The sequence below is a fragment of the Topomyia yanbarensis genome, chromosome 2, assembly GCF_030247195.1.
Source record: "Topomyia yanbarensis strain Yona2022 chromosome 2, ASM3024719v1, whole genome shotgun sequence".
Taxonomy (NCBI): domain Eukaryota; kingdom Metazoa; phylum Arthropoda; class Insecta; order Diptera; family Culicidae; genus Topomyia; species Topomyia yanbarensis.
Window position 1 is genome coordinate 131,606,629 of NC_080671.1, and position 18,038 is coordinate 131,624,666.

Consider the following 18,038-nt stretch of genomic DNA (forward strand, 5'->3'; position numbering starts at 1 on the left):
GATTAACTTTTCTTTTGATTTTTGAAGTAAATATATGTATAAAACTACCCTAAAATTTTGGTTTGATTTTAAACATTATAAGAAAATTGGCATGACATTTTCGGGGTCGCAATAATTTCGTGTTCGCCCTTTATATTGAAACGTTAGTCGTAGTCACGACAAAAAACTTGTCGCATGAAAATTGCTTTTTTCATGTCACAATACCCGATCAGAATGAAATAACAAGATTATAACAGAATGCAATTTTCGTATCTTATAGTGTTACTAATAAGGTCTCGTTAGTAGTTAAAATATCAGAAATTTATAACAAGTAGCAAAGCAAGATATAGTTTTGAAATCTTTTTGTTATGTGTTTCTGATCGGGTATAAATCGGTTTTTAATTCTGTTGGAGAGCAGTGAAGATATAGTCACTCAAAGTGGCGTTATGATTTATTTTGAGGCTTGGGGATAAGAGTGTTAAAACACCATACGCCTACATAATGAGAGCAAACCTTTTTAAAAACCAATTTTTTATTTTGATTTCCTGTCGCTTGGGACCTAAATGGTATTCAGATTACTTTTGCAGTTCATCAAAGACATTAAACAGAATCTCCCAAATAATTGTTAATTTAAATAACTGTCATGATGCCACTCAACCAAACAAACCTTCATTTTTGTAGCGAAACCATAAAAACCCTAATTATTTTCCATCGGTTTCATTTTTCTTTGTTCCGTGAGCAGTGTGCTGTTTAACGAAACGATTATAGCTTCAATGTGACCAAAACAGAAAACTGTTTCATCCCCTTTTGTGCGAGGAGCATACTACTAAAGGCTATTGGAGCGTACTTTTATACTTGTAATCGACGGTTGAATGCAGTAGGTATTCCAGCCGGCAGCCGGTGTAACGTTAATCCCAAAACAAAACTATATGTCATCATGATAAAGCTTCGTGTAATGGCAGCTAGAGAATTTCCGGAATAAAATATTGTTTCGCTTCGCAGGCTGCTGACTCACAATTACTGTGTTCGTTGCAGGTACCATTCGCTGCTGCTATGGGTATTTGTTTGGTAGCCAAAATTAAGGCAGCTTCGTAACCCTTTCATAGTTTACAATCAATGCAATTGGCGCTACCTAAATATAAGCGGGCGCGAAGGATTATGGTGGGGGGTTTATGGGAAAGCTTGGCACATGCAGGACAGAAGCTGAGTATTTACACACAAATGAACAGTACAATGATTAGAGAGAGAGAGAAAAAAAAATGGGACCCTGAATGGTGTACATTACCTCAATGTGATCACAGGTACAGACCTCCAGCTGTCGGTGCTCACCGTCGCAGCAGTAGTACTCGGAATCATACTTGCAAACGTAGGACGTTCTACGATGTTCACCGTTCGGGAGATGCGGATGATGGCCGTAGAACACGTCATCCGGCTGCTGCTGGTGGTTTATTGTCGTGGTGTTGTTGCTGTAGAAGTGTTCCTCGAATGGGTCCAACTTGCGTCCACGGTACACGCTGCACTTGCGTTCCAGGGCTCCGGGGGTGGGTGTCTGGGGTCGTCCTTCATCTTCCGGGGTCGTGGTCGAGTGGAGCTGGAGGCTGAGCTTGCCCGGTGGGGTGGCCTGCGGTGTGGCCGGTGTAATTATGATCGGATCGTTGGTGGGTATTTGTAGGTGAAGGGGCTGTGAGAATGTGTTGGGATTTTTGCTGGCGAGATGTGTGGGCTGCTGATGTTCGCCAAAGCAGGGGGTAGGCGTTTGTGGTGGTGTTAGATCATGTGCTTGTGATACCAGTGGCAATGTGGCGGTTGCGGACTTTGTTAACTGTTGACGTCTTACCAGTTTATCATACTCGCGGAATCCGGTTGGTTTGGGCAACGGCGGATGATGGGCGCCGGCCGGTTGTGGGGGTCCATGTTGGATAAAGCATGGTTCCGGATGACCCGGATGATGATGATGGTGATGTTGGATATGATGAGGCGTATGGGGAGGATGAACTCCATGAGATGATGAGGACTGTTCACTGATAGGTACCAGAGATCTGTGGTGCTGGTCATAGCCTGGGACGGTCGTGTAGCCGGCGCTCAGTTTCCTATGGTGCTGGTGAGGTGCACGCAGGTAGGATGCAGGTAACTGGTGGAAGGGTTTACTCTTGGTCGGGGTCGTAACAGCTTTCGCGGCTAGCTTCTCGCGAAGGATCTGCTGATTGGTGGCCTTGTTTTTGGTATTCTGGGCAGCCTGCTTTTTGCGTGCCTGTCGCGAGGCCAACGAGGCACCACCGGCAGCTGCATACATCGTGTGGTTTGTGCGTTTTGCTCCTAGTAGGTACCGGTACTAGAGAGTTAGGCAAGTCTCGACACAAGCTTGCCAGATTCGTTTCCTGTTTTTTTGCTCTAGTGCTTCAATTGTTCTGCTGTTGTTTTTTTAAGCCACAGGTATGCGTAGGATACGACAGTTTGAGGGATTCGGGAATCGATTGAATATTTAAGGATTAATCTTACTTGCGCACATATAGGTCAAACATTTTTCTTCTTTTGCACCTAAATAGCTTGTAGACAGTTATCAAAAAGGGGAAATGCACCTAGTTGGATTATCGATAATAGAACTATAAATTCTCCTAGCAGTTGGTATTAGACTCCGGTTTTAAAATTAAAATCATCCGTTTCGTGTGGGTTTGTTGCAATACTTGATAAAGGTGTTTGTGTCAATGCATCAGAATGGTGTTGGTGTGTGAGTATTATCCTTAATAGTAACTACAGACAGTCAAAGCTTTCTAGAAAATTAACACCTTCAAGCACAAAATGCCACGTTTTAATCTAACATTGATGTAGCTTCTCTATTATACTTAAGTGTCCGTTCTTTTATATCGTTTACTAGTAGTTTTGTCTTTTGTTCTTTGTATAAAATTTTAAAAAATCGCTTTCTTTAAACTCTGTTAGCTTTTACTTAGTACTTTCAGTTATTCTCCGTGTAAAACAAATATAAAATCTACGTTTCTGAATAGTTTTCTTTTGGTTGCTCTTGTCATGAAACTTTGATTAGCAGCTTAACACTCTAGGCTTAGATAGTAACAAATACAACAATATTTATACACCTTTGTTGACGTTTAACAGCGTGTATTAGTATTTCATTTTCTTTTACTTTTTTTTTGTCTAAAACGGCAAACCTGTTAGTGATATCTTTTCTCGTTGACTAGTTCTGGGGTAAAATGTATGTATTCAAAAATATTGTTTCCTACCATTCGTTCGTATGATTTTTTGTAAGGACCGAGCAAAAACTCAAATAGATTAACACCGGGCCATACAAAAAAAACCCTCAATCAATTGGTATACAACTGTCTACTCCTCTCGAAAATAACAACACTCGATAACCGGGTTTTCGTTGAAACAGAAAAGCACCATTCAATTATAACTTTTGCTACGCACTACTATCTCATCAGCAATGGGTCGCTCTTCGCATTCGGAAGGGGTCCTACAAGCTTAGCACGTGGTAGAAAATCGGTATCCCTAACACTTTTTCTCTTTAAAATAGCTGCTCAACCCCCTTCAACCCCGCAAATAAATCCCACCCATTTGCTATTACTAAAACAGAGAACAGCTAGCTTCTATTTCGGAGCCTCATCAGCTGTACTGCACCCAGTCGGTTCCGCTATTGAACCAGCCTTCGTAAGCCTTCGCATGGGAACTCATTGTCTGACTGAAAAATCGATACCTCGTTAACACACATTTTGCCAGCAACTAGTTGCCCTCTAACTTATTCATAAGTATTGTCTGATCATTATGTTTGCTTCGTGTTTCTTTGTGGATTGGACGAACGGGAGTAAATTTTTAATTCAAGTTATAAATTGCTGTAAAAGTCAACCTATTGCCAATAAATCGGGGCCTAACAAAGTTACTTTACTTCTTTGTGGTGGTTAACTTTCCGGACGACAACAACAGAAACTACTGTTTTACATAAGACACTTATGGGTGCACTCTTCGTTCTAAACTAACCCAGGGGTACGACCTAGTAACAATAATTTGGACATGTTTAACTGTTGTTTATATTGTGTATTTTCTCTGGTACAAAAATAGGAAAAATCGTTACCTAAAATATTTGTAAGCGTATATGTTTCCTAATGATTTCCGCTAGTCAACCTTCACTGTTGTTGCTGATTGTTCGAATTTGATAGTGAACCCTAATAATGTTTTTCTGATGACTATTGCTGCTGGTTTTAAACTTACATTTTCCTGGTATCATTCGGTTATGTCTATCATTTTCCCTTGATTTCGCAGTAAATTTCGACAGAAGAAAAATGTTTGCTCGTGCAAGCCGTCACTCATCACGGCGGGGGGGGGGGGGGGGGGGAGGGGAGTGTTCGGAGTTCGGAGTCTTTGTCAAGGAATGATAGGATACCGTCGATCCTGCAGCAATGGTGTGGATGGTGGCATTGTTCCAATCTTGTACAGGACTGGCTCTGGATGCGTTCGAGACTGCCGAATTGGTCGTTTTGCTGAAAAAATAATATTAAAAGGATAATAGATATTTGGCGAGAAATGGCATGTCGGATGTGTACGGAGCGCTGCTATATTGACTTCAAACCCTTTCGGATACATTTCTTTCTGGTTGATTTTATTTTAAAAAGAGATATATTCACTTTCTGCTAAATTCATTTCCCAAGGTTGCTATAGAAAATTCAGAACATTCTAATTTTCAAAAAAGTGATTTTTTTCTTTGCATTTTTTGAAAGTGTCTACTGTATTATGTTAAACGGGTTTTTCGATCCGCGCATCTAAAAATTTTCTTCAGACAGTGGCAGATCCAGGAAGAGCGGGTTGGGAGTCTGGATCTCCTCAGAAATTTTTTAACTTGTTGAGAAATTTTAAATTAGTTTCAATTTTATATTAGTTTTTAATTCAAAATCAAGCCAAATTTGACTAACAAAACAGATATTCAGACCAACAAAACAGATATTAAATAAGTATATATTCCTTGGTTGGACGTGAGTCTTTGTTTTTTCCTTTCTTAAGGATTTTTATGAACGTTCCTCGATGGCGGAGTGGTTAACGCACCCAACTAGAGACTGGAAGATCGCAGGTTCGATTCCTGCTTGAGGACATATCTTTTCTCAGTGTTTCCAATAAAGATGAATTTTCACCGTTTCTTCATTCTCGCCGTTCCGGTCATTCTTTCTCTGTCTGTTTTCCAGTGGACACGTTCATATTAAATAAGGTTATTACGTATCACGAATTGTATTATGTTCATTTCAAAATCGAAGTTTCAATCCCTCCCGAAAGCCTTTTCTGGATCTGCCCCTGTCTACAGGCCACTGTTCAAAGCGGCGCCATGGAACGCTCTCGGCTCGAGACGCGCACCTCAGGTAGAAGCCTTTTCATGGCATTATGCACGTTTCCAGAATGCTTCGAGTTGCACTGTACATGTATACAGGTCTGGTGAGCGTATTTCACGGCTTGATCAGTAGAGGTATCGCAAACTAATCGTGAGTTTCCAAAGAACCACATCAGTGGCGTAGCCAGAAATTTGGTTTAGGAAATTTTAATTAAAAAAAAAACGATTTTTTATTACTTTATTTGAAAGTACAACTCCTTGAGAATATTTTTCCAAATTTTTATAGAGATCCGAGAAACAGATCGATAGATACTGCGCTTGCAAGCGCGCTTCGTATAACAAGAGCAGCGGTAACTCGAAATTTTAGACTCGATTATCTCGAAATGTCGTTTTTCAAAAATGGTTTTTCAATGATCACGATTGCCGATAAACGACTCATCCGATTTTTTTCTTTTTTTTTCAATTGATCGTAATTTTTCTCGTACCTCAACAATTCCTTCTTCATGCATAAATTTTTGTTTTATGGATAAGAATTTTTTAATACAATTTCTAGACCTAAAAACATCGATTTTTAAGGAAAAACGTTCCCGAATGCAGGAAAACATTATTGTTTATTCAATTAATCGTCAAGGAAAGAGGATTACTTCTATACTAATGGAATTTTATGAGTTTGAGGATTTTAGTTGATCTATTGGTCTTCAATCGTGATCATCAAGCATCGTGATCTTAACTAAAAAAACCTGTTTTAATCGACCTAGAGGTGCAATTGTGCCTTTCTCATTTCTCCAAACTATGATTTAATAGCTGGTTCGAACAATATAACATTATGGAAATGTCTTTCATTCTTATTACACTTGGTAAGTATATATAAGAGCACCTTTTTGCATTCATTGCGGTATCGGTTTGAATCGGAGTTTTCTATGTGATCGCACTCCACAACCCGTAACTCCGGAGCTGGAAGTCGGATGGAGATGGAATTTAATATCAGTTTCCGAGGACGCCACAAATTTCATTTGAGACTAAGTTGATCAAATTGGTGTAGCCATTTTCGAGAAACCAATATAACCGTTATTCTGAATTTGGATGCTTCCGGATCCGTCGATGGTGGTCAGTGTGGCCAAACAGACTTTGAATGACTGTTGGTGACCTAGATCTACAAATTCAACAGTTGTGTTCACATTTTGGAAAAAAATTCACCTTTTTACATTCATCGGAGAATTCTTTAGAATCGGGATTTGCTGCGTGATCGTACGTATCACCCTGTAATTCAAGAACCAGAACTCGGATCCACATCCAAAATTCAACAGCAGCTGATGGACCTTTCATTTAAAATCAAGTTTGTCAACATCGGTTCAGAAAATTCCGAGAAACCGATGTGGACAAATCAAAAAATTTTGTTTTGTAACCATACTCTTCAACTCGTAATCCGGAACAAGATGTCGGTTGAAAATGAAATTCAATAGCAACCTATGGGAATATTATACCTTTCATTTGAATCTTAGTTTGTAAAAATCGGTTCAGCCATCTCCGAGAAACCGATGTGAACATTTTGTTAACAAATCCGCACATACACACGCATACATACACACAGATATTTTGCGATCTCGGCGAACTGAGTCGAATGTTATATGTGACTCGGCCCTCCGGGCCTCGGTTGGAAAGTCGGTTTTTTGGGCAATTGCATAACCTTTCTATATGAGAAAGGCAAAAGAGTAATATTTAATTAGCTTAATCAGCATGAGTTCAATGTTATCTTCATGTGATTATATTTTGAAATGTTGGTGGAATGGGTTTGAAAGTGGAGGGAATGGGGGGTTAGTAGAGTGGGAGTGGAGGATGCGTCAGAAATCCTTCATCTTATTTTGGTATACGGGGTGGATGAAGGAAATGCGGGTGTGAGGGTGGTCCAAGGGGAGGGGAGTGATGAAGGAGGGAGGTGTAAGGGCAAGGCAAGGGGGGAGGGGCGGCGACGCAATATTCAACTGAATATTTTTCATTCCATTTGAGACTTGGTTTGAGAAAATCGGTTCAGTCATCACCGAAGAACCGATGTGACTTTAATTGTGGAATATGCCCGGAATTCCGGACTTCCGGAATCGTCGATAGTGGACAATATATTCAAAGAATGTTTGATTGGCAATCAGTGATCTAGATCTGCGATTAGAAGTAATTTGGTGACCTTTTCAATAGTTTTTGACCTCTGAGGTATTACGATTGTACCGATTTATATAGGAAATTCCAGTGTATCCTTACTAACACCCCTGTAACTCCGGAAGCAAGAGTCAGAACCGAATGAAATTCAGCAGCAGTCAATGGTATTACTGTATCTTTCATTTGAAATCAAGTTTGTAAAAATCGGTAGAGAATTCGTTGGGGAATGGGTGTGATATTAGCTTAGGAACTTGGCGGGTTCCCCGGGGGCGTCATGAACCGTCATAGGTGGCCAATGTGGTCAAAGCTGCTTTAATTGATCTTTAGTGATCCAGACCCGCAAACTAGAGTAATGTTCCATCAATTTTAATATGTTTTACATCATTTTAACATCATGGTGGTACCAGTTTATATGGGAATTTGCTGTGTGACCGCACTCTTCAACCCGTAACTCCGGAACCGGAAGTTGGATCGACTAAAAATTCAATAGCAGCTTATGGGAACGTTATACCTTTCAGATGAAACTAAGTTTGCGAAAATCGGTTTAGCCATCTCTGAGAAAATTGTGTGAGTTTAAATGACACACACACATACACACACACACACATACACACACAGACATTTGCCGATCTCGACGAACTGAATCGAATGGTGTATGACACTCGGCCCTCCAGGCCTCGGTTAAAAAGTCGATTTTTACAGTGATTGCATAGCCTTTCGTTGTATGAGAAAGGCAAAAAGTTGCGGGGAAAAGGTCATAACTCCACCAATTATCAATACATTTTTATAAACTAATGTTTATTTTTTTTACTGAAAAATGTATTAGCGAAATACTATAACTTTGTTGTAATCAAATCATTGCTTTGTGCCTTTACGTAAATTCAAACTTTCTCGAAATTTTTCTCGCAAAAAAGTATGTAACCCCTTAAGAAATTTCCTCAAACCAGTTCTATTCAATAAAACTTTTCATTGTAAGCTTCAGAGACTACCACGAATAGAATGTGAATTTTTTTGTTTATGTAAAGAAGAAAACTTTTATCACTAACTGTAATATAAGAATAACTTGTTTTAAAGCTATACGAAGAAATAGTTATTTTTTCGTGCAGAAGGGAACAATACCTAACATAAAATTAGTTTTTAGCGTTTCGCATTCTCCTCATCAGTAACTAGCACCATCTTGGTGCAAATTAGATGATAAATCTAAACTAGCACCAAAATTAGCATTAGTTAGACGCTCAATCCTAAATCCAAAGTTCATACTCAATACCGTTTACTCAAATTCCCAACGCGGATGAGAACTAAGCACTGAAATTTCAGCTCTTGATATCTCGCTACCTCTGAAGTGCATGCGTGCATAGTTCAAACTTAACTTCGATATCGACTTTTGCTAAAAATGACTTCCCAGTAGTATCTTTGATCTGAATTATTATCCCTAATCCTAATGCCAAAGAACAAATAAAAAACTCTCGAAACCCGTTAGGGAAAATCATTATCATAACTGGAATTTTCTTTTTCACGAAACTTTTCGATAACCTTCCGTCACTTCTATTAGAAATTTTCAATTACTTTATAATTTATATAGTCTTATTAGGAACAGTTGTTTAAGAAGCTTTTGTAATATTGTGTAGGAAAAGGTGAAAATGTATGAATTTTCTCTATCTGCAACATATAAACCTTTAACTATACCAATTATTTTAGGATAACCTTTTTACATTTCTTATAAAAGAAATGTATAGAATTCGCTCAAACTTTCAAGATTTTTTCCGAGGCTCGGAGGGCCGAGTCTTATATACCAATCGACTCAGCTCGACGATTTGGGACAATGTCTGTGTGTGTGTGTATGTAACGGACAAATTCTCATTCGTGTTTCTCAGCAATGGCTGAACCGATCTTATCCAAACCAATTTTAAATGCAAGAACTAAAAAACAGTATGAACGCTATTAATTTGTTTTTGATTCTGATGTTTAGTTTCCAAGATATGAATGTTTGAATGCGTGAAAATGGCGTTTTTTACAGTTTTTTTTAAATTATCTGCCGAAATTGACAACATAGATTAACAATTTATATGTTTTAGACAGCTTTAACGAATACCTTTCGAACAAGCTATAGATTGTTGAAATCGGACTATTATCAAAAGAGATATTTAACATTAAATGCGGACGAAAGATTTTTATCATTTCCCATTGCCAGAAATATGACCAAAAACATGTAATCTATTATTAACGCCAAAACGGCTTATTTTAGGTCAATAGTATCTTCGGAGAATATAATGAAGGCAATATTCTCTTTCTTTTGGTATTGTGCTTTTGCTGATTAATCGCCCTATGAGTGAATATTTTCACAAATTTTCTTGGAAGTGATTATATCGAAACGATGCCTTCAGCAAATTTGTAGCTCTTACTTTTGCGAATAACTTTACTGAAGACTTCAAATATATATTTTGAATACTTTAAAAGTTATGGCTTGTTGTTTGTGGATTACTCTTTGTTGCGTATTTATTGTTCAATATAGTAATAATCCATTGAAATAAGCTAAACATTATTTCGATAAAACGAATTTTGTATTTCATTTTTCTATCTACAACCGCTAGAAATAATCACCGAACACTTCCAAGTTGTCTGGAAGGAACTTGATAACTTATCAGTGCAAAAATGTTCATTTGTGCGAACCTTCTGACTGCAATTTTTCTAATTTATAACCATCGGATCGATCTGAAACATATCGGAAAATGAGAAGCGAAATAAATAACTCCAAGCAACGGCGTAGCCAAGAGAAGGTTTTGCGGTTTAACACCATATAACCCCCGCACCCCCCACCACACCCAAAAAAAATATTGAATTGAAGTTGAAAATTTATTGATGCAGACTGATTTAATTCAATATTACAATAACAATTATCTAATCCGTAGTTTGATAACCTGTTGTTGTAAACAAAATGAGGACTTTTGATAAATTTTCGGAATGGGGTCCTCCTGATATGTAACTGATCTATTGGTCTTGATTTCACAGTTGTCTAATAGCATCAATATCAAATTCCTGCCTGAAAACATTCTAATAGAAAATTCCAGAGTTCTGTAATCAATGATAATCCTCAGATTTATTTTCAAATTGAGCTCGTTTTTGTAGAGATGTACTGTAATAAGGGTCTTTATTTAATAGGAAGCGAAGTTAAAATTGATTTAATGTCTATGAAACATAGAACTGCTCACCAAAAAATGCATAACTTTCAACATTTGCTAAAAATGTTTTTGTCTTTCTCATTCACTCTAAAATTCGTAAATCTAATCCCGACCCGGAGGGCCGTGTCATATGCCAATCGACTGAGTTCGTCGAGATCGGAAAATGTCTGTGTGTGTATGTGTGTATGTGGAAAAAAATGTTACCTCTGTTTCTCAGAGATGGCTGGACCGATTTGCACAAAGTTAGTCTCAAATGAAAGGTACAACCTTCCCATCGCCTGCTATTGAATTTTTTTATTGATTGGACTTCCGGTTCCGGGGTTACGAGTTGAAGAGTGCAATCACGCAGAAAATTCCTATATAAACTGAAATGAAAAATTTTCAAAATCAAATTTGTATTTTTGATTCCAAATGACTTTAAAATGCATGAAACATTGAGATGATTGACAAACATTGACTTTTTTAGATTTTGGTACATTTTTGCCTTTCTCATATAGAAAGGTTATGCAATCACTCTAAAAATCGTCAATCATACCGGCCCGAGGGAGGTATGCAGTGAGGGGTTAACTAGTATTAAAAGTATTAAAATATTAAAACTAGTTTAATACTTCTTAACAAGTTGAAAAATTTCGGCAGGACTTGGACCTCCCGGATCTTTCTCCATGATCCGCCGCTGGTTTCAAGCGATGTTTCAGTATCACATAGTATCTCAAGATCGTGGCTGTCGATCCGTTGTATGTATGTGTAAATCGTACTGAACATGTAATATTCATTTCCACCATTGTATTGAACATAACCAGCCATGGAATCGTAGTCTGGACAAATGAGACAAGCACAATTGCACCACTAGGTGGATTAAAACAGGTTTTTATTTTGGGAATGCGTCGAGTTGAGACGAAAACGCAATATGATTAATAACGAGGATAACACTTTCCGAATGTAGAGAAATTTATGAAAAATGACGATTTCTATTCGACTGTAGCAGTTCCTGATCGATTTTGATGAGCATTTAATTTTTGTTATATGACCAATTATATGTATAGGTCAAATGTTTAAAAACAGCAATTTAAGGTCAAGATAGCATCATTTTGAAGCCGCCAATTTCGGAGGTTTAGTATCTTCGATGAGTTTTACAAACGTTAAACAGCGCATCATTTGATAAAATAATTTTGACGGTATATCGTCCAAGAAGTATTTATGGTGAATTTTCTCAGGTTAATATTCATGACTACAATAAATTCTCAACAAATTCGCGAACTCTTTTACTATTTTCTGAAAAATTAATTCTGCATAATTTTAAAACTTCAAAAATTACGGTTTCGGAATTATGCCGTTTGTACAGTATGATCAATTTACACCAAACCCCCACCAGACCGATTTTCTGGCTACGCCGCTGACTTCAAGTAAGTAGAAACAAAGTCGTTCTACACTCGTTCACAAGAAACTTCTTCGAATGCTGAATATCTATTATAATACATTGAAACCCCGATTTTATCAGCCAAATATGAACATATGTTTGATGGGCTCTAGCAGACGAACAAGACTGAATTCGAGTAATTCCTTTCATGTTTTCTGTATCATGAAGATGGAAATATGCAAAAATAAAAAGTTCTTCTTAATCAGAAATAGTTATCAGACTTCATCAAGGGACGGGAAGAATATTTTAACAGCTTCAGTTTATTATAAAGAAAAAAAATTGCCCGATTTAGTCAATGTCCCCATTTTGTCAGCCTAAAATACACCATGAGATTGATAAAAATGGGTCTTTATTGTATGTATTATTCACTGTGTTTCACATTAATAGATATATTTCATTTTTGGGGATTACTAATTAATGGGTGTACTTGAGGGTTTATATGTTGCAGATAGAGAAAGTACTGAAATTTTCAGCTTTTTTCCTACACAATATTACGAAAGTTAATTAATACATTTTTTCTAATAAGTTTGTGAAAATTATAAACTATTTGAAATTTTTTAATAGTTTAATTTTTTATTTAACCGTGATTTTTTAATAAATAGTGACCATCGCTTCACAACGTAGTCTATTTTTCATGGCTTGCGGTGAGCACGATCTCTCGAATTGCTGAACTGCAAATTATGGAAAAGAAATTAATTTTTAGTATTCTTTACAGATTAAACTCGCCGCGCAGCCGATTTTCAGAGCACTGTGCACCCAGTGCATTAACGCAAGTGACGGAAGGTTATCGAAAAGATTCGTGAAAATGAAAATTCCAGTAATGATGATGATTTTCCCAAACGGTTCGTTTTCGAGAGGTTTTTCTTTGTTCTTTGACATTAGGATTAGCGATAATAATTCAAATCAAGGATACTACTGGGAAGTCACCTTTAGAAAAAGTCGATGTCGAAGTAAAATTAGGAACTATGCACGCATGCACTTCAGAGATAGCGTGATATCAGGAGCTGCGATATTTCATTTCAACGCTTTTTTTGTGAAAAGGGCGATACTTACAAATGTAAACATATGGCTTTTTTCATACATGCGAATGAGGGCTTTGAAACGCAACAAATAAACCAAAAAATTTTGATTCTACGATATTGCTTTCTTGAACTACAGCAAAAACTACAACGGGCGAAACTGTATTTTTGTTTGTTTATTTAAAGTTTCGCCCTCCACGCTCCATGCAAACAAACAGGGCGATACTTTTGTTGCTAGCAGTTTAGAGGCGAAACAGTTTTTTTTCGTATTTTTTTAGGCTTATCAAGCTGATACCAGCTGTAAATATTAACAATGATCGCTATTAAAAAAACACGGACGAAATCGGTGGTGTAGAACGGTAGTTATTGTAAAAAAACGTAAGGGCGATACTTCAATGCTGATAGGTGTTACCGAAAAAGTAAACAATCGCCAAAGGGGCGATACTATCATTTTGTCAATTTCAATAGCAAAAACAAATTTTAATTTAATAATTTCAAATACTTTATGAAATTTTGGGTTTCGATCACTGAATCATGCAATCTAGGATGTAAAAACACAATAGTTCTTAAATAGGAAATAAAACCAAGTCTGGAAATATTCACTATTGATTTTCTTTGAATGGTATCACTGCTAGTATCGCCCTTTTCAAGAAATTTGAGTAAAGTACAAACTTCAAATCGATTCAAAAAAAAAATTCGATTTTTTTGGCTCAGTACAATATATAACCCCTTTAGGAAAATTCAGTTTTCCCACCACAATTTAGATATTTTATTAACAGAGCATTAACAATAATTCGTTGGTATGTCTACTTTATGGGCCATTTTTTCGCTTTCCCATTGATTTGGTTTAAGATTTCTAGTACTGATGTTGTCCTATGCTGATTTGAGCGATTCTCTGAGTCCTGCCACTATCCCATGTAGTATGTGTTATCAAAAACATCGCGAAGCATCAAGTTCTAAATGTTCTCAAACGATATAATATCCGAAGAGAGTGATAAGAGTTATAAGAAATGTCTCATCACACTGTTAGGTTGATTAAAAGCGTTTTAACATAAACTATCGCACGAATGAGAATAGGTTCGCCGAATTGTGGAAGAAATCGATAAAATAACCCCTTGAAAACTATCTAAAAATTTGTGTAGTTCAATGCAATTGAAAGAAAATATCCTCCAAAAATGGGATGTACCTATTAATGTGAATAATAAATACAGTAAAGACCCGTTTTTATCATCTCCATGGTGTATTTTAGGCTGACAATGGGGACGTTGACTAAATCGCGACATTTTTTAAACTGAAAATACTGCTGTTAAAATATTCTTCCCTTCCCTTGATGTAGTCTAATAACTATTTCTGATTATTTAATACAGTCTTCTAGCGCAAAAATTTTAAATTTTTTTTCTTTGCATATTTGCATCTTTAAGATAAGGAAAACATGGTCAAGAAAGGATTTACTCAAATTCAGCCTTGTTTGTCTACAAGAGCCTATCCAACATATTTTAATATGAGGATGATAAAATGGGGGGCTGATTAAATCGGGCCCTCAATGTATTATAATAGATAGGCAGTATTTGAAGAAGTTTCTTGTGAACGAGTGTAGAACAACTTTGTTTCTACTTACTTAGAGTCAGCGGCGTAGTCAGAAATTCGGTTTGGTGGGGATTTGGTGAAAATCTAACTTACTGTCCAAATGGCATAATTACGAAACTGGCATCTTTGAAGTTTTAAAATTATGGAGACTCAGTTTTTCAAAAAATTGTAACAGAGTATCTGTCTTTAGCGAAATTTGTTGAGATTTTAATTTAAAACAACTTTATTGTAGGCATGAATACTACGTATATGGAGTATACCGAGTTATAAAATGATATTTACGAAGTGTTCCTTAATCTAGTTTTTTCTAAAATAACTTTCTATTGTGAAATTCACAAACTCAAGCGTTGGATAAAATGTAAATTTTAGCGTTTATAAACAATAGAAGAGATTTATCATAAACAGTAAAATCATAATAATTTAATTTAAAATTACACAGAAATAGCCTAAATATGTTAACACACGGAACATTTGGAGAATTCGTGTCTTCAACAAAGTGGATTGTAATAGCACTCCCCAAAACTTTGCTGAAGACATTAAGTCTGGAACTAAATTTGTTTGAAGAGTTAATTCGCCATAAATACTTCTTGGAGGATATACCGCCATAATTATTTAATCAAATGATGTGCTGTTTAACGTTTGTAAAATTCATCGAAGATACTAAACCTGCGAAATTGGCGGAACGAAATACGCCATTTTTCATAAATTCCCCTACTTTTGGAAGGTGGTTTTCTCGTTTTTAATTCTATAACGTTTTCAACAACTCAACTCGACGCATTCCCAAAATAAAAACCAATTTTCACTAAATTTTGGAAGTTATGCAATTTTTCGGTGAGCAGTTCTAAGTTTCATAGACATTAAAGCAATTCCAGTGTCGCTTCCTATTAAAAAAGACTCTAAGCCATATTACACTACACCCCTTCAAAACTGAACTCAATATGATAGGAAATTATGATTATGATTATGATTGATTACAGAACTCTAGAATGAGTTTCTATTGGAACGTTTTTAGGCAAGTATTTGATATTAATGTTATTAGACAACTGTGAGATCAAAACCAATAGATCAGTTACAGACCAGGATCGCATTCCCACAATTTTTCAAAGGTCCTCATGATGTTTCAAACAATGTACTGATCAGATAATTATCATTGTAATATTGAATTTTTTTTCATCGATCCAAATTTTTTTTTTGGGTGAAGGTTTGGAGTCATTCATTTCGCTCTTCATTTTCCGAGATATGTTTCAGATCCATCCGATGGTTATAAGTCAGAAAGTTCACGCAAATGAAAATTTTTGCACCGATAAGTGATCAAGTTCCATCTAGACAACTTGGAATTGTTCGGTGGTTATTCTAGCGGTTGTAGATATAAAAATGAAATACGAAATTCGTTTTATCGAAATAATATTTGGCTCATTTAAATGGATTATTACTATATTGAACAATAAATAGGCGACAAAGGGTAATCCACAAACAACAAGCCATAACTTTTAAAGTATTCGAAATATGTATTTAATGTCTTCAGTAAAGTTATTCGCAAAAGTAAGAGCTACAAATTTGCTGAAGTCATTATTTCAATACAATCAATTCTAAGAAAATTTATGAAAATATCTCACTTTTAGAGGGATTAATCAGTAAAATCACTATATCAAAAGAATGGGCATATTGTATGCTTTAAATTCTCCGAAGATACTATTGACCTAAAATTATCCGTTTTGGCGGTAATAATACATTGAATGTTTTGCCTTTCTCATATACAGAAAGGCTATGCAATCACTGTAAAATCTACTATTCAACCGAAGCCCGGAGGGTCGAGTGTCATATCCCATTCGATTCAGTTCGTCCAGATCGGCAAATGTCTGTGTGTGTATGTATGTGTGTGTTAAACTATGTTACTCATTTATCTCAGAGATCGCAGAACCGATTTACACAAAATTAGTTTCAAATGAACGGTATAACGCTCTCATAAGACGCTATTGAATTTTTAGTTGATCGGACTTCCGGTTCCGGAGTTACGGATTGAAGAGTGCGCAAATTCCCATATAAACTGGTAACCCTATGATGTCCGAATGATGGTATACATATTCAAATATGTTCAACATTACTTGGATTTGCGGGTCTAGATCACTAATGACCAATCAAAGTAGTTTTGACCACATTGGTCACCTATGACGGATCTTGATGCCCCCGGGGAACTCGCCAAGTTCCCGAGCTAATGTCACACCTATTTTCCAGCGAACTCTTAACCGATTTTAAACTTGATTTCAAATGAAAGACATAATACCCCCAATGACTGCTATTGAATTTCATTCAGTTCTGACTTTTGGTTCCTGAGTTACAGGTTGGTTATTGCGGTCACATAGTAATTTCTCATATGAACCGGTACAATCGTAATACCTCATAGGTTTAAAATCTTTTGAAATGAACATCAAATTACTCTGATTCGCAGGCCTAGATCACTGATGGCGAATCAAAGATTATTGGAATATATTGTCCACTATCGAGAATTCCGCAAGACCCGGGTTCCAGATCTAAAGCAACTTCGGTGATGACTGAACCAATTTTCACTAAACTAGTCTCAAATGGAAGGTAAAATATGAAGTTCGGTGTTGAACCCTCCATCTACTCCTCCGCCTCTTATCTCTGAACCCACTCCCCCCTTTCTCTCACCCCCACTCAGACCAACCTCCCTCCTGCATTCCTTTCATCCACCCCGTATATTAAAATAAGTTAGATGATTCCCGACGCTTCCTCCACCTCCTACTAATTATACCCTTCCCGTCTCCACCATAAAGTAACATGAAGACAACATTGAACTCACGCTGATTAAGCTACATAAATATTATATTTTTGTTTGTTTCAAGTATTTTAGCGTCGACATGTTGCTTATCAGGTTCGTGAGAGTCGTGCACTTATATATGCGTATCAAGTATGATAAAAATGTAATAGACATTTTCACAATGTTATATTGAACGTAACCAGGCATTAAATCATAGTTTGGATAAATGAGAAAGGCATAATTGCACCACTAGGTGGATTAAAACAGGTTTTTGGTCTTATTTCTGGCTACTGAAAAAATGATAAAACTCATCGTCCGCATTTAATGTAATTTTTTTTTATTATAGTCCGATTTCGACAATCTATAGTTCGTTCGAAAGGTATTCGTATAAGGTTTCTAAACATCGTCAATTTCGGCAGCAAATTTCAAAAAAAAACTTAAAAAACGGGATTTTTGCACCTTTAAACATTCATATCTTGGAAACTAAACATCGGAATCGAAAACCATTTAATAGCGTTCTGTCTGGCTGTGATAGGCCTTTCATTTAAAATTGGATAAGATCGGTTCAGCCATTGCTGAGAAACACGAATGAGAATTTGTC

General features: G+C 36.6%; 1 protein-coding gene across 3 annotated transcripts in view; it reads right to left on the minus strand.

Moving 5' to 3' along the window:
* The window catches only part of LOC131681359 (uncharacterized), an 833,365-nt gene that overhangs the window by 307,731 nt on the left and 507,596 nt on the right, over positions 1–18,038 (minus strand). The window contains exons 3-4 of one of the 3 annotated variants that reach the window (XM_058962115.1): positions 1,817–4,469; positions 1,265–1,600 (exon numbers count right to left, since the gene is read on the minus strand). In XM_058962115.1, the coding sequence (XP_058818098.1) occupies positions 1,265–1,600; positions 1,817–2,272 (792 nt within the window). In that variant the 5' untranslated portion in view covers positions 2,273–4,469. Of the gene's footprint in view, positions 1–1,264; positions 4,470–18,038 lie in introns of all 3 variants that reach the window. The other 2 variants (XM_058962116.1, XM_058962114.1) reach the window with 2 other exon arrangements.